General features: G+C 29.3%; 1 protein-coding gene across 1 annotated transcript; it reads left to right on the top strand.

Annotated features, from left to right (window-relative positions):
• Window positions 1-1,370: 1,370 nt before the first annotated feature.
• Window positions 1,371-24,253, top strand: LOC100199075 (uncharacterized). Its single transcript, XM_065792168.1, has 4 exons — window positions 1,371-1,612; window positions 6,211-6,389; window positions 18,367-18,490; window positions 23,930-24,253. The coding sequence occupies exons 1-4, from the start codon at window positions 1,439-1,441 to the stop codon at window positions 24,170-24,172; spliced, it is 720 nt and encodes a 239-aa protein (XP_065648240.1). The 5' UTR covers window positions 1,371-1,438; the 3' UTR covers window positions 24,173-24,253.
• Window positions 24,254-25,735: the final 1,482 nt, after the last annotated feature.

Genomic DNA, 25,735 nt, shown 5'->3' with positions numbered 1-25,735 from the left:
TCTTAGGTATTAAGAGTGCTTGGTTGTATTTTTAAGTGTTCTGTGTCTTTTAAAAAGTTTTAGCTGTAAATAAAGGGTGAGGCAAAATTAACTCCCCTATTTGGTTTGCTTACAATTTTAAAATAAATGAAAGATTTTTTTTTTTTCAAATAATATGTTTATTTAGCATTTAAATTTTTTGTTTGTCAATTTTCAAAAATGATATCAACTAAATATTATCCAAATCAACAAAACGAGAAATTAATCGGCCTGGAAAAAGGTCTTTCAAAATCCGTGTTGTTTCTTTGGCTGTATGAGGTGTGGCACCGTCCTGTTGAAACTACATATTGTCCAGATTTAGTTCTTCCATTTGTGGCATTAAAAAGTCTCTGATCATTTGTCGATAATTATCACCAGTAACAGTTGTTTGTCCATTTTCGTCTTCAAAAAAATAAGGTCCAATGATATTTTGGCATGAATAGCGCACCAAACTGTTATTTTTTGTGGATGCAATGATGTTTCATGAATGATTTGTGGGCTTTCACTTCCCCAGAAACGAGAATTTTGTTTATTAACATGACCACTGAGATGAAAATGTGCTTCGTCACTCATTATCTTTTTTTCACTAAAATTATCAATTTCTCTCGCAAGATTCAAAATGACATTACTGTACTTCAAATGCTGATTATGGTCTCTGGGCAATAGCTGTTGCACTAACTGGATTTTGCAAGGGAAAAGGTGTAAATTTTTTTTCAAAATTCGTTGAAGGGAGCACTGAGAAATGTTTAATTGTTGAGTACGTCTTCTTGTTGATGTTTTTGATGACTCTGCAACACTTTCACAAACACAAGCGATATTTTCTTCAGAGCGGGCGGTTCTTGGTCTTCCTGAATGGTGAGAGTCTAAAGTTGTTCCATACTGTTCAAATCAATTTGATAAAGCATGAATTGTTTTCTTATTAGGTGCTGATTGATTACGATGTCTTTTTCGATATTCTCGTTGAGTTAACACAACTGACTTATTTTTTTGAATAAAAATAGTCACGATTTCTGTACATTGTTGTGGATTGAATCGATTCATAATTAATTTTGTGCTATTCTATCTTACAATTGTAAAAAAAATAATGACAGTTAATATCAAAATAAAAATAACAGCTCTTTCAAATAGGGGAGTTAATTTTGCCTCACCCTGTATTAGCTAGGTTAGGCTGGATTGAATTCTTTTAGTAAATGTTTGCAATATTTTTCATATTGTTTTTTAAAACAATAAGAAAAATATTGCAAACATTTACTAAAAGAATCCAAACATTAAAAATGCAGTGTGTGCATGTTTTATGAAGTATTCAATATTTGTTCAAATTAACAATCATTAAATTTTGTTTATGGTTTATTTTTAATTATGTTTTTATATAAATGCCATAACAATAGCTCTTGGGATGTGATTTTATCAAGAATTGAACATGGAGTGTTTGCAAAAATTAGGTTGCAAAAATCAACTTCGAAACTTTTCAAAAACATTTGTTTTGATGCGCCATAAACCTAAACCAGTCAGGGATCCAAGTAAACGTCAGTTTACAGGTGAAAAATTAGTTGAAAGACTAAAGAAAAAAGAAGCTGATATACAAGCTCAAAAGGTGCTTAATGTTTCTGTTTTAAGATGATTTTTTAAATTCTTTTTTAATAATAACATAAAAATTTGTTGTGTGAGTATATTATGTAGATTATTTTAGTTTTTAATTTTTCAAGAACCTTATTTACCATAACATAACATCAATATAGTTTATCATAACATAACAACAATATAATTTAATTTAACAATAGCATAGTTTAACTTAACAACAACATAATTTGCCATAAGTTTAAATGCAGGTTGTTTTTTTTTCTAAATTTATTAATTGTTTGTGTAGTATTGTATTGGATCAAAGCGTATCAATAAATTATATTTAAAAAAAATATTTATATTTTAAAAGTTATACTAAAGAAATTTGCAAATAACTTTAAGTAGAAGTATAAATCATCAAATTATGGACAGTGATAAATATGTTTTAGGTGCAAACAGGCATTTTAAAAAATGTGTTGAGGGTGTTGATGAATCTTAAAACACTTACAATTAGTGCAGGTCAAATTATCATGCATTGAGATTAGGAAAATTAAGTTAAGCATGTAGCATATGTAAGAACATAAGTTATTGATATTTTTGCATTGTGATGGTGGCACAAGATGATTTTTTTTCTAAGTAAAATTTTTATAGTTTTGATCTAATGCAAATTTGTGTTTTTATAATAGAAAATATATATTTATATAATATATATTTTTTATAATAATACAGTATGTTGATCAGCATTGTAGCATTACTATACCTCGTTATGAGTTTGTAAGTATAGCCAAAAAGATACATTATATTAGTGTGTGTGTATATATATATATATATATATATATATAATATATATATATATATATATATATATATATATATATATATATACATATATATTTTACATTATATTACATTATATTTACATTATATACATTATATACATTATATACATTATATTACATTATATTTACATTATATTACATTATTATACATTATATTAGTGTGTGTGTGTATATATATATATATATATATATATATATATATATATATATATATATATATATATATATATATATATATATATATATATATACATATATATTTTACCATCTTCGCTTCCAAAAAGGCTGCAAGCAACCACTATTAGAGTTGAAAGTTACCGGAAGAGAAAAGATAAAGATTGTAGAGCAAGATAATGATTGACAAACGACTTGCAAATTATATGAATCAGGAAAGCAAGATGAAGGAATAAGAGTTTTTGGTGCATTTAGGAACAGTTTCAAGAAAATGATGAGACTTAATTGAATGACAAGAAACACTAGCTGTTCAGAGCAGTGCCCATTATAGTATTTGTAGAAAAGATAAAGAGAAGCAACATTACGACAATGCGGTAATGGTCAGAGGTTGGCTGCAAGAGCAGGTCCAACTATGTTTACAATGCCTTTTTGCAACTTGTCTAAAAGAGAAAGGGCATCTTTAGAAGATCCGCTCCAGATATGGTAACAGTATTCCATACAAGGCCATATTTGAGATTTATAGAGATAGAGTATAAAATTTGGAGTAAGAAAGTGTCAAGCTCGATAAAGAGATTGCAACCTTAGCAGATAAATCCGTTGCAACTTTAGCGGATGCTAATTTTGCAATGGATTTGGTATACATTTCCAAGAAAGATTGGAAGTAAGAGTTAATCCTAGAAGATAATGGGTAGATGACTCATTGAGTACATTACCATACATAATACAGGAAGATCTAAATTATTGCGATAACAATTGGCTGAATAAATTTGATTTTATTTGATTTTATTTGATTATATGAGTTTTATTTGAAAATTATTTATATTCAAAACGACATTAACTTTGTATGACATACGTTTTATTTATGAATGCAAATTATGTTTACAAATATATTGGTAACTGATAAAATATATTCTTAAATTGCTTACAATCTTTGTTAAAAATAGTTTTTTAAATATGTAAAAATAGAAAAATAAAAAACTAATTTGTTACAAAACAAACAAAATTATGTTATGAATAAAATAGTTTCAAGAAGTAATAAAGAAGTGTTATCTTTTTCAAATACAAAATTAGATTTCCTTTGTAATTTTTGGCATAGTTGTTTCAAAGATTTTAACGTGATTTAAAATTAAATTTAGTTATGATGCTGTATTTTAAAATCGACTAATGATGCAATCTAAATATTTACAATATAAAAATCATTCCTTAACTTTATTTAAATATAATGTGAATTTGTTATGCAAATTCCACACTTGTATATAAAAAGTAAGTAAGCAACATTGATAAAGTTCACCACTATAATTGTAGTTACAAAATACAATTTAAGGCCCACAAAAATGACAAATTTACTTGATTATAGCTATAATTTATAACTTATGGAATTTTTAGTTTGGGCGCCCAAACTGGTCAAATGATGTGAGATTATGTCTGAGATTATGTATATATATATATATATATATATATATATATATATATATATATATATATATATATATATATATATATATATAAAATATAAAAATTAAATATATAAATTATAAGATTATGTCTGAGATTATGTGTATATATATATATATATATATATATATATATATATATATATATATATATATATATATATAAAATATAAAAATTATGTCCTATGGTACTTCTAAAGGAGGGAGGAGTAACGAAAAATTTTGATTTTCATTTATAATTTATATTTAATTATCATCTAACTCCACCTCTATGAAACAAATAAAAAATGTAATACTTGCGTCAAACATTGTTATTATGTCCTTCAGCTGACGAAATACTTTGACCTTGGTGTGCCTTACTTAGATTGTCTGTTTGTCTCAGAAGGCATTCCCCTAAATAGCAACAAAAGATAAAGTCAAATGTCAATATTACAAACTTCGCTTCCCGAATTCTTGCTTTCATTTCGGTATCATTCAACTCTTGCAATGACTATCTCCAAATTTCCATTAGCTCGCGATAGTTTTCTAGAAATAATTTAAGAACATTGCCTTGTGGAACACTGTCCACCTTGTTGGACAAAATTTATGGATGGACTTTGAATTGTTCTCTGTTATTTTTTGAATGGCATCAAGTTTGGAATTTCTTTTAAGTGATTTTTTGATATATTTGCAAGTTTCATATGCTGTTCTAAAAGTTTTGTTGAGACTTGAAATATTTGTTAAGGCATCACCAATGGCAAGATTTAAAGCGTAGCCATAGCAATGAGTTTATAAGCATTTTTTGTTCAATAACTTTATCTCAGTTGCTACTCCAGATTTAGGACCAGACATATTAGCAGCTCTGTCATAGCATTGATCATGCACATCTTTCAATCTCAATATCATCCTCAAGAGAATATCTTTGAGAACATGCGCAATTTCTTTGGAAGTTGTATTTGGTGAAGGGTGCATACCAATGAACTCTTCGTGTGCTTGTAATACATCATTGGCCCATGGAAGACAAACAATCAGCTGCTCTGTATTGGAAACATTGCTTTTTTCATCTAAAAGAATGGAGAAGAAAAACTCATTTCTCCAGTTTCCTCTAAGTGGCAAAGATTGTCGGGCCAAATACCTTATTTTTTGATAAGTTTCTTTATTTTTAGCCAAATTGGTGCCAAGAAGTTCTTCAATATCCGTACATGTTTTAGCTGTTGTAATCAAACATTTGGTTGCTTCTTTATGGGCCTCACAACACTCATGCTTTGAAAACCCTCTGTCAGATTCAAATGTTTTTTCCAGTTTCAATAGCCGCTGAAACGTATTCAACTTTTGTCATTTTTTTCCTAAAAGCGCAGGTAAAGCAATAAGCAGCATCTTTTTTTTTCCGGCTGTAGTGTAGCCATGGGAATTGATCAAACCAGGATTGGTTAAATGATCTTTGCTTTGGATCATTTTCAACGTACTTGTTGGGAAGAAGAAATTTCTAGGCTGATTAGGCTAGTCAAAAGTATTAATAGTGTCCGTTGGACCCCCTTGTGAATTGCGAGGCTCCTCATAGTTATTCGATTTTAAAGATGGTTCTCTTCTTTTGTTCACCAAAACACAACCAAAATAGAATGTATAATTTCCATATACTAACTTTACAAAAAAAAAAAAAAAAATCCTCATGTTACAAACTCAATGTTCTTGATGAATAGTTATTTTTACAGATCATGTGAAAATGAATTATTTCTTAATAATGTAAGCTACTATGGTATTGGTCTAATTTTTAGAATATCATTATGTTCTGCACGTTAGGAGCATTTATTGCAATAAAATTTAGTATTAAATTTATGTGACAAAACAATGTCACCATTCAATAACCACTATCACTTTAAAGCAAAGACATTAAGGTTGATTGATTTGGTAGACACAAAAAAAATTCTAATAGATATGAAAGATATGGAATGTCTTGAAACAAATTTTTGTATAAATGAAAATATATATGTTAAAAATATTTTACATATACATTTTTCCCTATATATATATATATATATATATATATATATATATATATATATATATATATATATATATATATATATATATATATGTATTATTCAGTGTTATATAGTGTACAGTATAATCTTTTAAGTTGATTTAAGAAAAATTTAACATTTTTATAGTAGTTTAGATTTATTTAGCCTTACAAAGATGCTGTTGCAGCAGTTGTAGCACGTTTTCAGAGGGAACTGGCAGAAGAAGAGCGAATTAAAAATGACATTCTTGGAGAATTTGCTAAGAGAGAGATGGAAGAAAGGGAAAAAGTTTTAAATAACATGGCAATTGTTGCTAAGAGTAATGAGGAGCTTAGAATAAAAAGGTTTAAATAAACATTCAGAATAATTTTAAGTTCGTGTTTGGTGTTTTTAATTAGTTTTAAAATCATTTTTACTTTTTTTTTTAATTTATTTTTTTATTTAAATAAAGTGCCATTTTTAACTTCTAAGTTAAAATAGATTTAATTATAATTTTTTCTTCTGGCGATAAAAAATAATTTAATAAATAGAAGTTCAATAAATGCACAAATAACTGAGTCTTTCTGGTTATGCTCAACTTGTTTCTCTGTGTAGCGGCCTTGTTCATCAAGGTTCGTGTTTCGGAGTTACAGAGTTGAGAAAAAAGTAGCCTCTTTAACTGTAGTTGTCTTTTCAGCCTTAGGAAGGTGAGTTAACATAAAAAAAATAATAAAAATAAAAATATTATTATTATAATATAATTAATAATTTGTTTATTTCAACTTTAAATTTCTAACTAATTTGCTTATCACTACATTTCAAAAACTGTGTAACAAATTTTTATTTTTATGCTTGTTTTACTTTTTGTGTTTGCCAAAAACAAATAAAGATTAGTTGCTACTTTTAGACAGTTCCATAAAAACTATGCTTTTGTAACTAGTACAACAATATGTTTAAATTTTTGTGTTTTTGAGAAAGTTCTTGATCCAAATTAAATGCTGACAATATTCTTGAACTGCTAGAATTGTTGAGAAGGTCTGAGAATTTTTCAGAATATTCTAGAACTTTTAAGAAACCTTTAGAGCTTTCAAGAAACAGTATTGTATTGTGTTGTTATACAAGTATAACAACACAATACAATACAAGTATAATAATACAGGTCTCTTGAACATGCATTTCAGTTTGTGTTATTGGTGAATAAAAGAATAAAAAATTGTATTGAAAGATCAATTTAAAAAAAAGAAACCAAGTTTCCAACAAGGCTGCAAGCAACCACTAATTGATTTGGTATTTAGCAGAAAACAAAGTGAGCTAAAAGAGACCAAAAGGCAATTGACAGAAAGCATAAAAATTTGTGTGTTAAAAAAATGTTGAGACAGGGGAGAAATAGCATCAATGTTTGATGAAAGAACCAGACAAGATTATGTTTTTTCGAACATAAAGGAACAATTGCAGTAAAAGTATTTGACTTTGCCAAATAACAAGTCATGCAAGATTAAGTTTTGGTTGAGGGAACAAATGGGATGGCTCACTTGAGCAGCAACCATGGTAGTATTTGTTGAAAGGAGAAAGAGATGCAACTTTACGACAAAACTTTACAACAATCGAAACTGAGGTTCAAGCTTAGCAGCTTAAGTCCAATAAAATTTTCAAAACAAATGTAAAGCAATTAAACTCTATGTAAATGTAAAGCAATTCTCTAACAATGTTTAACAAATCTGACAAGCTATATGGTATGGCAAGGAGTCCACATTATTTTGGAAGAATCTATAGACCACGTCTCTTTAGCAAAAAGAAAATCAAGTGATAGCATCAATTATAGCAGCTGAGAATTCTCTTTTTAGTATAAATTGTTTCTTAATGCTTCTTTTTGGAGACTTTAATTTAGTCACACATGGTATGAGTCCTTGGATACTGGAGGACACTCAGCAACTGTGGGTCAGGTGACAAACAAGCATCCAAGCAACATTAATTTCCTGTTATGTCTCATGCAGATTGTGACCTTATCTACGCACTGCTCATCTCAAAATGAAATGCTCCAAACAGTATTTTAGATTTGATAATTACCAATGATTCAGATCGAGTTATAGAGATAAAAGTGCGTTAGTGGTGTAGTGGTAGAGCGCTTACTTCATAAGCGAGAGGTTCCAAGTTCGATCCCCACCACATCTCTGGTGTACCGTGCTCAACTTGTTTCTCCATGCAGCAGCCTTGTTCGTCAAGGTTCCTGTTTTGGAGTTATATAGTTAAGACAGGGTTATAACCACAATTAAGTAGCCTCCTCGTCTGTAGTGGACTTATTGGTCTAGGCAGGTGAATTTACATTTAAAAAAAAGAAGACAAACCAAACACATTGTCTCATCCCTGGCTCTTTAACTGTTGCAAGTAATGACAGAATGTACATGCCTACTCATCATAGCCGTTTTTTTAACCATTTGGATTCATTATCAAATCACATAGCAGCATATTACTTGGAGACAAATTTTGATAGCCTCTCAGCTAAAAACAGTTACTACCTACTCTTGGTATAATGAAGCCATAAAGTTACATATCCCATTGACATCTGCTCCATTTATTGCCAAAAAAGAGTAATGGTTCACCTCAGAAATCAAAGCAATTGTAAAAAGAAAATGCAAGTTATCGGGCAAATAAAGAGCCTCAGTGGGCTGCTCTCATGAATTATTACAAAAAGAGCACTAAGAAGCTGTATGTAAAGAAGTAAAAAAAATCGTTAAACAGGCCATTTACAAATCACATAGTAGCATTTGAGAAACAGTCAGTTTTTAAAAAAAGTGAATTAAAGGAACTGATCAACGCTCTTAAGATTATGGGTGGAACCACAACAGTTAACAAAGAAATCATCTGTCTTACTCTAAACAACTTCTTTGAACTGGTGTTTGTCACAAATCAAACGCATAAGATGCTGCTTGCATTCACTAATAAAACCACGGACAATTGCAATTTCGAAGCAAAAAACATAGCTGTTGAAGGTGTTGAGTCAAGACTATGTCATCTCACAGAGAGTAAGTCAATAGGAGCAGATATCATCCATCCACGGGTCTAAAACAGATGTTCTGCAGCTTTCTCTATACCAGTTACACTCATTTTTAAACACTTGATTAGCACTTGTATTGTTCCTGACCTGTGGAAAAAATCCAATCTTCAAATAAGACAGTAGATTCACACCAATCTTCAAATAAGACAGTAGACTTAAAACAACGGACCAGGTCATGAAGAGTTTAATGCAGGATCAGATAATGACATTTGCAATAACACAAGTTAATAAGCAAAGCACATCACAGATTCCTGTAACAAAATAGCTACGTGTAGAATCTTCTCAAAGCATGTGATATTCTTACAGGCTGTCCATGTCAACTAAGTAGTAGATGTGATTGATGTTTATGTAACACCTTGTCAAAGGATTGTGCACTGATTTTGCACAATCCTTTGACAAGGTATTACATAAACATCTCCTACACAAACTACAAGCATACTGCATCAGAGGCAGTTTAATACTCTGGATAGAGGAATAGCTAATCAGACATCAATAAAGAGTAGTCATTGATAAACACACCTCGTAGTGGAAATATATGCATTTTATCACTGAAAAATGTAAAGTAAAGCATTTTGAATTTGCAAGAAAGTCTAAGCATGAGTACTCAAAGGCAAATGTTGCTTGTAGGCAAATTGAGGTAGTTACCACAGAATGAGACTTGAGAATTCTTGTATCGGATAACCTAAGCATTCGAGCTCAAATAGAAACTGCCATCTCAACCTCGAACGATATCAAACAACCTCAGGCTGGAAATAAAAAAGGCTTTTGCAGTCGCGATTTCATACTATGGAGCACTCTCTAGTTAACATACATCCGCTATCTTCTAAAAATCGCTATATAATCATAGTCACCTTTTTCAAAAGGTGACATCGCAATCCTTAAAAAAATACAGAAACAAGCGACAAAAACTATTGCGACAATCAAACATTTATTGTAAGAAAGGCTACTGGGACTCAGGGTACTACCCTAGAACAAAGACAAATACGCAGAGAACCAGTTTTAGTATATAAAATATTGAGCAATATAGAAAAATAAACTTTCATGTGCCCCAGAAACAGCTATTGCAATTAAAATATGGACTACGCAGATACGATAAGCGAATAGAGACAATATGTAAAAATCTGTGCAGTATGTGAACATTCTTTCACAAATCGTTTTGTCACTCATTGGAACGCTTTGAGATCTGCATCCTCATTGCTCAACACCTATGTTATCAATCATTATAAAACATTTTGAACAAAATTTTATACACAAAAACAGTTAACTTGTATCAATCATTATAAAACATTTTGAACAAAATTTTATACACAAAAACATTAAAGTAGTTGCAAGCCCAATAATATTTTTATAAATTACTGATATAATCTATGATTTTCTTGTCACTTAATATGTAGTACACCAACGAAAATGATGGAATAGTTCAGTTGTAGTAGAAGAGAATCAAAATCTGTCAGAAAGTTGTCAAAAAAATTGTCAGTTGTTAGACTCAAGATATTTAGAAGAAGTTTGTTAATTGAAGACTCAATGCTAATAGTTGAAAGAAGACTGGGTGAGAGTTAAAAGTGTCAGAGTGTTCTCCAAAGTTTTTATAAATTGGAACTAGAGATACCATTTTTTGACAGGCAGGAAAACAAGATTCAGTCAAGTATCAAATATTAGCAAATAATAGTTGAGAAAGAATTGATTAGAGTTTTACATTTTTGAAAGACTATGACAAAATTTTGATCAAAAAAATATTTTAATATAGTTACAAAAATTCTGGATCACAAACAAAGTTTAAAAGAGTAATAACTTTAACAACAGAAGGAGTGATTTAGATGACCAACCAAAAGGCTAAACTGTTTTCTTGGGATGACAGAAAGAGCAAGCTCATCAGGTTCAAGAGATAAGTTAAAAGTTAGTATGTTCATTAACTTCTTTGCAAATAGTTCTGTCTCATCCTTAACAAGAAAAAATTTAGAATAAAATTTAGAAAAGATTAGATCCATGTATGAGAGATATGGAAACTTTATTAATGACTTGGTTTATGCTGATTAATGTTATGGGATTAATGAAAAGTCTCGAGTAGTTAAACTCTTAGGTAAAATACGAAATTCAAAAATCTATCACAAAAATTATTTAATTTGAATAGGATTATAAGGTTTACATCCAGCACATGCTTTTTGCTATGTATGTAGACAGTTTATAAAGTCAAGATCACAAAAATATTTTGTGAAAGCAAGTCATAAAAATGAGACCTACAAAGCATACATCTGCATGACTGTTGAGGATCTAGACAAGTCCAGGCCACTTAAAGAACTCAATGTACCTTCAAGAGAACTCTTGAAGGTACATTGAGTTAGATGAGCTTGATATATCGTCCCCTCAATATTATCTTGCTCTATCTACAAGTGTAATAAATAAAACGTTTTATCTAAATATATAAAATAAATACAAAAATATATATATATATAAATAAGTACAATGTTTTACCTGATATAATATATTATATTACATAAAACATTATATTTATTTATATATAATTTTTTTTTGTATTTATTTTATATATTAGATAAAACATTTTATTTATTACATTGGTAGATAAAACAAAATAATACTGAGGGGATGGTATATTGAATTAGATGTCAGCTTTATTTTGCAAAGTTTTAATGATTTTTATATATTTTGCATTTTAAGAAGTTTGACAATTGACAATATATTGGTATGCTATAGGAAAATATGTTATATGTGCTGTGCTGGATGTAAACCTTATAATCCTATTCAAATTAAATAATTTTTGTGATTGATTTTTGAATTTCGTATTTTACCTAAGAGTTTAACTACTCGAGACTTTTCATTAATCCCATAACATTAATCAGCATAAACCAAGTCATTAATAAAGTTTCCATATCTCTCATACATGGATCTAATCTTTTCTAAATATTATCTCCTGTATTAAGATGTAAAAAAATTCTTCCCTTAAAATTTATATAAATAGTTGAATGTGCTATGTTACAGAATGGTACAGGGCAATAAACAGTGCTGTAAAGTCTGCTATTAGGTGACAACTGACGGACCACTCAAGCAGTTACTATTTCTGTATTGTTGATCCACAAAAGTTTTCTCGGGCATAAATGCACCTCAAATCTTATAATGCCCCATTACAGCACAGTCCTAATCCTGAGGGATCAGCCATCTTTAGAAGAATGCAGCAACTCCAACAGTAATAAAGATATTGAAAATACAATTTATAGTTTTGCAGATGAAGTGGATAAATAGAGGAGGCCATACTTCTCTAACCAAAAAGATGTCAACAATCTAATCAGAGATTTAGATCTAGGTCTCTAGAACTCAAAAAAAGAAGTCAAATGCTGAACTTTAAATACCCAGGCTTAAAACAGTGAAATTTGTTTGATAAAAATAAAGTCATAAATCAGGGAAAGTGTCACCAAATATTTTGCAGTTTCTTCAATCAGATAGATAGGCTGTAAACAGTGTCATTTTGAGACTATTGGTATTAAATGTAACCTGAGTGAAGAGCGTCCACTTAAAAATAGTTTTCCCTTCAAAACCATATTGTTTCACAACAGAAACAACTACCCCATCCATTCTGACAGCTCACTCTGTGCATCTCAAAGAGAATTATGCCAGTGTTGTTGAGTCCCTTGAAATATGGCAAATATAGATGGGAGATCATCCTAATGGTGTCATTTCTCATGCGCCTTTAAAGCCATTTGATAAAATTTTTTTATTTTGCCTCTAGGACAGCTGTTACAGTAAAGTACACTTTGTTTTAAATAAAATCAGCTTAGCACATTAGCTTGACGTCATAAAATTATCTTAATTTTTTTTTTCATTTACAGACATTAACTTTTTTAAACTGCAATAAAATAAATTACCACAAAACAAGTTTAGTTTACTAATTTAGAAAAACAAATCTAGAAGTATTATTTTGTTAATATACATATTGTGGAATGTGTATTTTGTTAAAAATTGTGTGAAGTAATTTATGGACAACCCCTTTGTATAAATGATTTAAAATATGTTAAAATTTGTTTTTTTTTCGTTATTTCTTAAAATTACGGCCTTGAAAATGAAAAAATATTACAAATAAAAAATAATACTTTTTGCAAAAAATAACTCCAGTTAATTACTTTACCAACGCTTTTTTTTTGTAACAAAGATTTAAGTTTCCAAGGACCTTTTATTATAAAATATATACTTTCAATTGCCTTATGACAAAAAAATTAAATGTATGCTTTTTAAACATTTTTAATGCCGTGTTTTAACATGTTTACAAGGAATTTAAATAACTTTTTTAATCAAAATTTCTTCTAAATTATAAGGAAATTTCTGTTTTTACTCTTTTGATATCATAAAATCTGTTAATTATATAAAGCTGATGTAACATTAATTAAAGTGATGTAACACTATAAACTATTATTTTCTAAACTATTATTTTTTGCAAAATAAAACTTATAAATATTAACAAAGTTATTGCTATATTGCTTCAAACATAAATATTTGTAATAATTAATTAAATAAAAATTTTTTCTATAGATATAATTCTGTTATTAATTTAATACAATATATCGAGGGAGTTTAAATACCCTCATTAGCAAATATACTTGATAACAAGGGTATCTAAACTCACTCAATACTATTTTGAAAAATTAATAATATAGTTATATCCATAAAAATTTTTTATTTAATTATAAAAAAATAAACTCTTTATAAGATGTCAGTTAAAATTTGTAATAAATAATTTTTTTTTGTTTTTTTGTTTTTTTTTTGTTTTGTTGATAAAAGGAATAATTATAATAAAACAAACAATTTTTTGTGTTTGAAAATATGTTGTTTATAGAAAATTTTTGGAAAAGTTTTGGCTGCTTTTGTTTGCTTTTGATTTATAGGTTCAGTTTAAACATGATGTGCTTAAACCAAAATGCAGCTCCCCTTCTCACTCCCGATGTTTTTTAATGAGTTTCAACTGTGATAATTAATAGCGGAATAATCTAGTATAAAAGCAGACCAAACAAAACATAAATAAAACAATCTAGTTTATTTGATAATCGTAATCATAAATGTCTTTATTCCTTATTTAAAATTAGTTTCACCACTAAATAAGTATTGAATATTATTTGTTTTGATTATTTTTTTATTCGATTTTGTTTACAAAATCGAATAAAAAATGAGGTTAACTGAAAGATGAGGTTGACCGAAAAATTTATGAAAAACTTTAAAAAGAAATGGAATGAGACAGGTAGACAAAAAAGAAGGTTTATAAATCATTACAAGAAATGGTTAGATATGGAATTTATTGTAAACAAACCTCAACAGCAAGTTACAATAAAAAATGTACAACGAGGTGCACTTTCAAAATCATTTGAAGATCTCTCAACAAGGTCTAAGAAAAGAAGATCTTCACAGATTACTGAAAAATTAGGTGTTACCACTGAAAATCTGTTTTATATCCTTATTCTTATTCTCAATAAAGGAAGTCGATTTAAAGATGCCAAAGTTATTAAACATTTGATGGAAAGTAAAACTGATGGATCCTGTAATATATCATGCTCTAAAAGCTGCTCAGCAGAAGAAGCTTTAGCTTTAATGTTAGACTGTAGAATGAGTAGAACTGACTATCAAACAATCTGTCAAGGGACTTTAGAAATAGGTTGCATGTTATACCCTGCCTACAATTTTATTGTAAAAGCTAAAAGTGATTGCATTCCAGATTCCGGAATTGTCACATCAAACTACAGTACTTCTGTGAATCTTCAAGAAATAATGGCTTACATTACAAACAGAATTTGGAAAGTTATGAATAAATCGAAACTACCTGAGCCTTGCAATACTCTTTTTCTTATAAGCAAAGTTGGATTGGATGGTTCATCTGGACGTAAACAGAGAACTGAGGATGAAGAGGACAGATTACCTGTTCCAGTTGAAGAATCTTTGTTTCTTTCGCGCACTGTACCTGTGCAACTTAAAATACAGGAAACTAATGTTATACTTTGGACTAACCCCAAAACATCCTCAACCCAATATTGTCTCCCTGTTCGAATGCAATACGATAAAGAAAATCAACAAATTGTTAAAGCAGAATATGATTTTTTTTTGTCAACTGAACTCAGAACAACAACCATAGACTTATTTCAAATCAAGCTCAAGTTAGAATGTACTATGATTGATGGGAAAGTTTCCACTATTCCTTCCCCCATTAAGTGATTCTTTTCAAGGTTCAAGTTTGCAATATATGTGGATTAAATCCTTAAAACAATGAATGACTTTTTGTAATTGCTTACAATAGACAACCAAATCAGATGTCTTTGGACTTTGGAATTCACACTCTCCATCTCTGGATTTGTTGTTGGAAACACAGCGAGAAGGGCATTTAGAAGCCATAAAACTTTTGCTGAAATACTTGAAATTTATAAGGATCTTGTTAAAAGATTTTTCATTATTTTTTGTGTATTGTCCTGTAAGCACCCAATTGATCCAGGCTAACTAGAAATATATTGCAAAGATACATTTAAGACATATGTACCACATTTTAAATAGTATCCTATGTCTACTGGAGTGCACAAGATTATTGTCCATTCACACCAGGTTGTAAGAGACAAGCCAATTCCAATTGGCCTTTTATCTGAAGAAGCCCAGGAAAGGAGAAACAAAGATGTTAAAAATTTTCAAGAACATTTTACAAGAAAATTTTCTAGAAAAATTACAAATAAAGATGTAATGCGAAGATTGCTGCTCATCAGACCCCTTTATTACTTCTATGAGGCGAAGTTCTGAATCAAAGAAGGAACTTGCTCTTCCAGCAGAATATTTAGACCTTCTTTTGTAATTTTCTTAATACAATTATATTCTTTATTTTATTCTCATTTGTAGTATTGGTGGTATGGGTCCTAAATAGATTTACTTTATTTAAAGAAATCTGTGAAAAGCTGCATGTTTACAATAGCACATTTATTTTTTGAGTAGGAATGTGACACCTGTTTCATTGTTGTTTTTTAAAAAACTTAAACCCTTTATAATTATTTATTTTTAAATAGCTCAGTTTAGTAAAACTAAAATAGATGTAGAAATATTAAAGAAAATTTGTTTTTATTTATAATCTCAGTGTAAAACCAATATTATGCGTTCTTTTTAAGTAGTCATAAGTTCTTGTTGTGCTCCCATATGCATAGAATATGTCTAGGTAGTTATAAAATATGTGTCTCTAATGATTTTGTTTATTAATCAACCAGGAAGTCAAACTATAGAAATCAGTATTATTGAAAATATTTTATAACTTAGATCAAAATATAAATACAAAAAAATGTTATGTCACATATCCTTAGTGTGTTATTTTAGAGTTAGTTTATTCTACACATTAATATTTGTAATATTCGTAAGTGTACCATAAATCATGGAAGTTATTAATTTAAATATTGTCATGTAACATGTGTCATATGTCGTCTACTTTTGTCCTTGGTTTTGTCCTTGTGTCATGTTGTGTCTACTTTTTGTCCTTGGTGTGCTTCATGCTACATACCTATGCAATCTATCAAGATGTAATAAATGTGTAATTTGTCCTTCAGAGAATATTTAGTTAAAAGGTATTCCAAAAATAATTATGTTAAAATAAGTACGTTAAATGTAAGCTATTACGCTATGTATTCATGGTGTTCTGCACATGTATGATATTTATTCATTCAAACAAAAATGTGTCATACATGCTGGTGACTATTTATAGTTAATAGATAGTTAAAAATTAAATATGAAGTACGTATCACATGTTTATTACTCGTTATTTCATTTGTCCTTGGTTTCATGTTATTGGTGTGTCCTTCAGAGGTATGACAACCTATATTACAATGATAGTTATTGTTGGCCGGGGTATAATGATCACTCACCAAAAATTTTAGCTTTTTAGCTTCAAAATTGGCAAAGATATGATTTTTGCTTCAAAAGTGACATTCCTGGACCAATGTGTATCCCTTAAATGATATCTTTAGACTTGTTTAAATATTTAAAAAATGATAAAAAGTGGCGCAACTGTAATGGCTTATTGCTTACATTAAAAGGCTTAATATATTCGTAAATGGCACACTTTTATGCTTTAAAACAAGGCCTGGGTACACCATCACAGAATGTCTAGCCACAATGGACCAAAATCTCTCTGGGCAAGAACAACGTGAAGTGGGAGTCAGAAGCTGTTTATGCCACCACTGCACATCAAGTGAGGTCTCATCGAGCAGTTTGTCACTGCTTTTGACAAGGAGTCAGCACCTTTTATGTGCCTCTAAGATCATTTCCCCATGCTGTCCAAGGCTAAGGTTAAAAATGGTATCTTCCGATTACTGATCAAAAAGATCATAGAATGTGACGAGATTCCCAAGCTCTTAAACAGAACAAAAAAATGTCTTTGAACGGTATTGTTGCAATTGTTTTAGCTTTCTGTGTATTCATAAGCCTGAAAACTTGTAGAGTTCAGTTTCTCATGAGTAATTTTGCCAAAATAGGATTCAGAATGTACTTAATGTCAATATCCTCAATGCTCATCTTGATAAATTCAAGGAGAATAGAAACTTACTGAGAGGAGCAAGGCAAATGCATTCATCAACATATATTGGACTTGTTAAACGTTGTTATCAAAAATAGTATAACAAAAATATGATGGGCTATTTAGGGGCTACTTTGTGAAAGTGATTGATAGCACACACAAATTTTTTAAATATCTTATTTCTGAAGCTTTTTTGGTGATTTTATACTGTCTTTGTTTTTTCAATGTGCAATTGTTTTTTCTTACCAGACCAAGTCAATGAAAATATGTTCTCTTGTCTTTTCTCAATTAAAATTTTCTTTGTGCTGTGGTCAGAAAATTAAGGTTTAATGTAAATGCTTTTCCATAATCTTTATACATAAGCAATTGAAATGTAACACATTTTGTTATATACTGTTATTAGATAAAAAATATTAGTGCATATGCATAAACAATTAGTAAAGGAAGAACAAAAAACATCAGATAAACTATTTGGAAAATTATTTTGTTTTTAACTTCTTAATTAATTTTTCCTTACTTACATTTTTTTGCCATTAATTATATTATTGTTATATTATGTTATACTTATAATTAGTATTTATTTCGATATTATATTTATGTTATGTTATATTCATGTTAATATGTTATATTTGTAATTATTAATTATTTCCAATTATAATGTTGCTTATTTAATTATACGTTTATATATTTTATTTATTGTTGTATTATTTTATTTATTGTTTATTTATACTACATATATACCACAATCTATTTATAGAGAAGCAGATAAAAAAGCAAAAGAAGAAGAGAAAAACTTGCTTGAAGAACAGGATAAACTAAAAGAAACTTTAAAACAAAAAGAGTTATATCACAAGAATCGTGATATTGTTTTAAGATTAATTGTAAGATTTTTTTACTTCAATAATTTTTGAATTTATCTTAGCTATCGCTATCTTGTAAAAAAAAACTTATTTAATCAAAAATAAAACTCTCAAAAGTATATATAATTATAATTGTTATTGATTGTATCTAAGTAATAAGTTGGATAATTAGTTTCCATAAAAGGTCAGTAGTGAATGATAATCCAAGTAATGTAAAGTAGAGGACTCAATAAGAATGGTGCCATTCTTCAATTTAGGAATATATATAAAGTTACTGGAAATGAAGAAGAGAGTTGGCTTTCAAGGACTACCTAAATACTGAGGTTAGAAAAAAAAATGATTTGAAATTTTAGAAACTTTTCCAGATGCATTATAGAAACTTCATATGCATCTGCAAACTTTTCTAGATGCATATAAAGCTAATTTATGGAAAAGTTCAGCATGTCAGAATTTGTTAAAAGCCTTTGATATGTCAAGAGCAAAAGCCCTTGTCTCGCCAACTTCATCTAATGCATGAACTTTTCTGCTATAATAGTCCTTGCCTCACCATCTCCATCTGCAATAACAGTTTATAAGTCAACTATAGAATAAGAGGTTTGAAGTCTTGATTGTCAAAAAGTAAGTTGTACAACTCAAGATAAGATATTTGAAGTTTGTTAAGTAAAAGCTTAAAGAGCTTCTTAATAATAGTGAGAAGACTGATTGGATGAGACCTAAAAGGGTCAGAGTTTTAAGAGTTGTTTTGATAAGAGTTTTTAAAAATTGGAACCACTGATGCCATTTTCCAGCAGGCAAGAAAACAAGATTTAGTTAGATACTTATCAAATAGTTTAGAGGGTATTAAAAACTATGGCAAAAATGTTTTAAACACAAGCAAAAAGTTTAGGAGAGAAATAACTTGAACAACTTAGGCTGGAATGATTTGAATATATGGAGTGATCTGGATGTATAACAATTCTTTAACCTGTTTCTTTGGGATGACAGGAAGAGTCATAACATTTAAAAGGTAAATAAGAGGAAAAGTTTTTTGAAAATAGTTCCGACTTATCTTTGGGTGAGTTGGTAATATATGACCCATTCAGAAGATAGTTTAATAATATATGAGAGAATGTATAGTAAGCCACTACCAAAATATAGTTTTTTTCGCAGATCATATTGGCTCATTTTGGGATGTGTTGTACATGACAATCTAAGACTATCCTGAAAATTTCAGGCGGATTGGAGTAAGAGCAATTTTGGGGAATGGTTTAAAAGTTTTCAAGTATTTTCTTGTTTTCAATGAATTATTAATTTTTATGGCATTCTCAATATTTATATACTTTAGTACAAACTTTGAAACAAATATTCTTTCCATTAGAATATTTGAATATTATTGAATAAGTATTTACCACATTATCTTAAACACTGGCATAGAATCAAGTGGCGGAAGGGGCATAGAATCAAGTGGCGGAGGGGTGATAGCCTCCCAACCCACCCCAACTTTCTCAAAACCTGTTTTTTCCATTCAAATTTTGATTCTGGTTGCCTTAGCTCCGTTTATTTCTGGAATTACAGTGTTCAACATGTTTCTCTGTGCAGGGGTAATTTGGGAGTTAAGTGTTGAGAGAGGCTTGCCATTTTAAAAAAAATAGAACTTGATAGTAGTCAAGTCAAGAATGCCCTCAGACTTATATAAGTGAACCAAATTTAAATTGAAAAAAAATATATATTCTCAAGAAAAATATAAATTAATCAGTTTTGATGAATTACATTTATTTTCTGCTCTGATTTGGTTTTTAGTTAAGATAAAGTTGTGTCTCTTTACTTGACCATAAACTATATTTGATGCCTCTGATACAAGCTTCACAGACCTTTCTACTGATTGTGAATTGTTGGGTAAATCCATAAGAATAGGTTTTTTTAGAAGTTTGCAAAGCGTTTTCTAACTCAATGAAGTTAGGATAGAAGTCGGAGGTTCGACCTCAATTAAAAAAACATCAACTAAACCACTCCATGTATCAGCGTTAAAGTTAATAGGCATAATTAATTTTGCTTTGATTTTTGGTTTGACTTCTGGATTTACTTCTCTTGATTGCCTTATGTGCAAAACTTGCTTAATAGCTTGAGCCCTTATATCTTTTTCATCAGCTTGTAACATAGAATATAAAATGTTTTCTTGAAGACAGCAATAAGAACTTCCTTGAAGATTTTGAAAAACAGTTTGTTGTATATTGTCTGTCTGATTTTAAACAAGCTCTATTGTCTTATGAAGAAGTCTAGGAGCATCTTTATAAAGACCAGACTTTTTATGAGCAAACCACATGGAGCAAAATACTTGGACTATATATTTTGTAATTGTGCACAACTTATCTGTAGGATTCTTCACTCTTGCATAAACCATCATTATTCTTAAAGCTAGAGTTAACCATCAGGCATGGTAAACAGGTGCCAATTTTTTCATTGAATATTTTGGGGATATAAAACCTTTAGATATTCCAATACAGTATTCGTAAAGTTTACGCTGATCTGTACTAAGATCAGATAAAATATTAGAGTTTACATAGGAGTCAATCACTGAATGAGTTGGAACAAAATCATTCAGTGATCATTACTATTGGTAAATCATGCAATTCACCTATATTATCTATATTTCTTTGGATCATTACTTTTACCATCTACTTTAGCTATGACATGATGAAGTGGTAGCTCATTTTGGTGAAGTACACATCCTATTAAATGGAACTAAGCCATTATCTGCACCAACATTAGCAGAAGTATTATCAAGAACAATGGCTTTCAAACTGCTAATGCTGTTGTATTTTTGGAGTATTTTTAGCGTCTCGATCGCCATTGTAATTCTTTTCCATTTTTGTTCATCCTTTACTGTTCTATTAATAATAAGTTCAGCATAATGATCATATCCTAATATATGTGCTGATGTATTTTTGTCTTTTTTACTATCTACTTTAATGACTTTCAAATAAAAAACTTCTGAACTGTGTTTTTCACTAATCATGGTTGAAACAGGCTTTTTAGTGTCAAATATCTTTTTTTCAGTGATAATTTTGTGATCTGTCATTCTGACTTATAATTTGATAGTCTATCAAGGTAGCAGTTGCTATTGCAGATGTTGCAGCGTCACTAACTTCAAACTGATATCACCTTTAGCAATGTTAGTTAAATCTGTGGTTTTGCTTTCTTATTAATTAGGTCTATCTGCCAGGTTCCAAAGGGCCCTTGCTTAACTTTCTAATCCTTTAAATACTCTCGTTCTAGAACTGGAACCTTAAATTTAAAAAGTTTATTTTAAATTTAAAGTTTATTTTATAGCTTATAGAAAGTATTTTAAAAAATAACAAGCATAAAAAAAGATAATACAAAAAAAAATTAAATGTAACCTGTTTGCTTTCTTCACAGAGACACACATAGTGCTTGTTAGAGCAACCCTTACATCGAACGTTTCTAAAGGGTAATATGTATAATAAAATATGTCACAATTTGAGAAGAAATGAAAAACTGTACAGCTGTTAAAATTTGTTGGCAGTTTAGTCACAAATTTGTTTGAACAAACGCATTGTTTAATGTTGTAGCTTTCTCAAAGTGTATTATTAACTTCAAACCTGTCATCACAATTTAAAATAGAAAGTTCACATCTGCATGCTGATATCACTAACAGGTAGTTCGTTTGGTTAGCATATCTTTCACTTTGATGTCTAGTTATAATATTATGTGTTCTTTTTCTTGTTGGTCGCCCAGATCTACATTTTGCATTCATTCTTAATATTTAAATTCAATCTGAAAAAGATTTCTTATAAACTTATTATATAAGATAATATCATGTGAAAATACCATAAAATACAGCTATAGCTATATATATGGCTGGTATAAATACTTTATCCATATTAGATTTTGTATAATATTTTATATCTTAAAATATTGCAAAAAGTAACCTTTGGGATCGTACGTAAACTACGCAACGCAAAATATATTTTAAAAACAGGAGTAGGAGATATTAGGCTCTTTTACGCTGCGATTTTCATTTCACTTAATAGGCTATTTTGATTTTTTATTTAAATTAAGACTCTGCGAGGGAAAACTTTTGATCTTTTTTGTTTTGTTTATCGTAAAAGTTTGGTTACGTAATTTGTGGATGATCCCATTTCTCAACAGACGCATTTAAAAATGGCGAACTTGTATTCCAATCTATAATGCGAAAATAAATTTTTAGGGGCCTTCTGTTCTATTTCGCAATACTTAAATAAAACCATAAAAATGTAATTTGTTTTGTTTTTCCAAAAAAAATGACAATGCTTATAAAATTTTTAAATTGAAAATAATTTTGCTGAATATAAATAGAGCATTTCCCAAAGTGAGTCGAGTGTTGACTTTAACTTGGTAGTGGTTTAATTTATAAGAGATGTTAAAGTTATCTTTGCTTTTTGTTAAATAGATCTTAACGTCAGGCAGCATCTTTTTGCATGAGTTTCTTGTTATAATAAAATGATTTTTGTTCCCAATTTTTTCCAGAGACTTATTCTTGTGAAAAAGATGGTAGAAATGATTGCAGTCAGAAATACCAGCTGCACAAAAGAACCACAGAGTGAGGTGAAAATCATGGGGTAGAGTAAGGCTTGAATTAAAACCGATGAGAAGAAATAAAAACTTCCATTTCTGCCTGAATTCAAAAGATTATGTTGGAGATCTCGATAATATACACCGAAAGCACTAAACAGGGACACCATGTGTAACATGGATAAAATCTCTGGTATTTTTAAGCTGTTGATGCAATCAGCTTCTCGGAGATCATTCACAGTGTTTGAAAATCTTATTACCAAATAGCCATAGAACCATTAGGCTGAGTTTTAGAGCAATATCCTCATTAAGAGATAACAAGAAGAGTTGCATAGACACTATTAAGGGGGCACAATCAAAAACCTACAACTAGAGTTGATAAGATCCTGCATTCATCATCTTTGGCAGGAAACATGGTAGTTCAGGTTTACATCTTTGCCAGTGGAATAGATGAAGAAGGGGTGTTAGGCTGGTCAACAAAATTTTCAGCTTACCCTGAAGTCTTTGCCCAGGAAGCCTTCTACATGACAATAACAGAATGCAGTTAACATCTACTTAAGATAATAAGCATATTATTGTGATACTACCTCTAGCTTTTATTCAACAAAGAGTCACCCAAGGCATTTATTTCAAGTCAGAGTGAGCTTCTCCTAGCTTTTCCCTAGAAAGGCAAATCCTACATGGTAGCAGAACATGGGACAGGTTATACTGGATTACATGTACCAGTCGCAAGGTTATAGCTGGGCAGTCGCAAGGTGTTATCAGACAGCGTGATGATCCTTACCTGAGAATTTAATTTGATAATTTTAATAGTTAAATTTTTAGTTTAGTTTACAATCTTTTATTTATCAGATATTTTTATCTTTTAACCTTTAATTTCGATATATATGTCTATGTATGTTTTTTTAGGAGGAGAGCAAAACCTTTGTAAATCCGGAAAACTTAGATGATAAAATAACGTTTGCGCTCGAAAACGAGACTTATTATAATTATGCAATTACTCCTTTTGGAGAAAAAATAATCTCGCAGAAACCACCAGGTAATTTGGGTGTGTGGAAAGGTCCCAGTCCTACGGCATACATTATAGGAGGTATCAAACCAGGTAGTGCGGAATGGAAGTCTGCGTTTGAAAATACCGAAAGAACATCATAGTCAATTAAAAAAAATTTTTCCCGATTATTGATCTTGTAAGATTTTTTATGAAAAAAACGCGATTTTATTTCTTTTTATAAATTGTTCTTTATAGAAGAAACGACTTTTTTTAGTATTAAATTTAATTTTAAAAAAAAATTAAAGTTAAAGTTAAAATTCTCAATGTTTTAAAATACCAAATTTTTTTTCTAATGTAAATATAAAACTTGTATAATAAAGTTCTTTATAATACATTATCATATTGCATATACTTATATTGTGCATTATGTATTTTCTCTATTTTTAATATTATATATATAAAAAAGTAGAAAAAATACATACACAATATTATAACTGAATGGAATTTTTTTATATAAATAAAGTCCAATCAGTTTGTATCCATAGGTTTTAAAGTTTTACCCCTGTCTAAAAAGCGCGTTCACTTGATATATTATTAATTTTTTTAATTATTTTTATTTTTTTATTAATAAGAACATTCAGTTATGAGCTTCAGCTTACACTTTTTACGCAAACACCTTGAATCTGCATATGAAAATAAACAGATGAAGTTGTTCGAATTCTTTTCAAATTTTCGATTCTTTTCTGTTCAATATATTATTTTTTAAACTATGTTTTGCAAATTTATACAGACTTAATAAAACAAATGCATTTAACATTTACTTCGTAATTAAATAGTTATGTTTCTAGACGCTTCGGCGTTGTTTGTTAAAAAACATAATTGCCCAAATTTTACCAAACCGAATATTCGAACGTTAAAATTCTTTAAAATCCGCCTTATCGATTTTTTTTTTAGTTTTTAAGCAATATTTCCGCTTAGTTTTGAGTCGTTGATCCGTTTCTTCAGTTTGAACATTTCTCCTTTTTTATTTTTAAAGCTTGCGTATGTCAAAAGAATTTTTGCCGGTATAATTTCACCTGCATTAAAATTAACAAAACAATGTTTAGACAGCGCGGAGTTCACGTAATTCACTTTAGCTATTTTCATATTTTTAAAAAGGTTTGTTTTTTTTTTTTTTTTTTTTGTATTTTACTAACTTTTAAATCAAATTATCAAGTTAATCAAATTCATTAATAATGAAAAACATGTTTCACATTTTAAGTCAACAGCACAAAATCCGAACTCTATTTGAGTTAGCAAAAAAAAAGACCCAAGTACAAAATCTAAGTAAAAATTATGAATGTATTGTAGTTTTTAAAAATTTTATGAATTTGAATGTTAGCTTAATGAAATTTAAAGTCGTTTAAAATGCTTGAATGAAATTTTAAGTTGTTTAACTTTTAATATGTAAGGTAAGTTTTTTTTTTTGCATTATTTTAAGTTTTAAGGAATCAATTAGGCATTTTATATTTATTTATTTAGCCCAATAAAATCTAGTGTACATTTAACAAATAATAACATAAATCTTATAATCATGGGTCCGAACATATTTGGCGCTATCGGTGAGGAAGGAAGCGTGAATATCTTAGTTAAATGCTCTTCTGGGGTGCCTTGTAACAAGACCGCTAGATTTTCTTGGGGACCTAAAAAAAAGTCTTTAATTAAATAACTTTAACCAAACTTTA

This window comes from Hydra vulgaris, chromosome 03 (assembly GCF_038396675.1).
Source record: "Hydra vulgaris chromosome 03, alternate assembly HydraT2T_AEP".
NCBI lineage: Eukaryota > Metazoa > Cnidaria > Hydrozoa > Anthoathecata > Hydridae > Hydra > Hydra vulgaris.
Note: the sequence above shows the minus strand (reverse complement) of the source record. Positions and strands in the feature narration are given on the sequence as shown.

What these genes read in the sequence shown, in the direction of transcription:
- LOC100199075 (XM_065792168.1), top strand. Translation starts at nt 1,439, where the DNA reads ATGGAGTGTTTGCAAAAATTAGGTTGCAAAAATCAACTTCGAAACTTT. An exon ending in CTGATATACAAGCTCAAAAG is followed by an intron (nt 1,613 to 6,210) that starts GTGCTTAATGTT and finishes AGATTTATTTAG; the next exon opens with CCTTACAAAGATGCTGTTGC. An exon ending in GAGGAGCTTAGAATAAAAAG is followed by an intron (nt 6,390 to 18,366) that starts GTTTAAATAAAC and finishes ATCTATTTATAG; the next exon opens with AGAAGCAGATAAAAAAGCAA.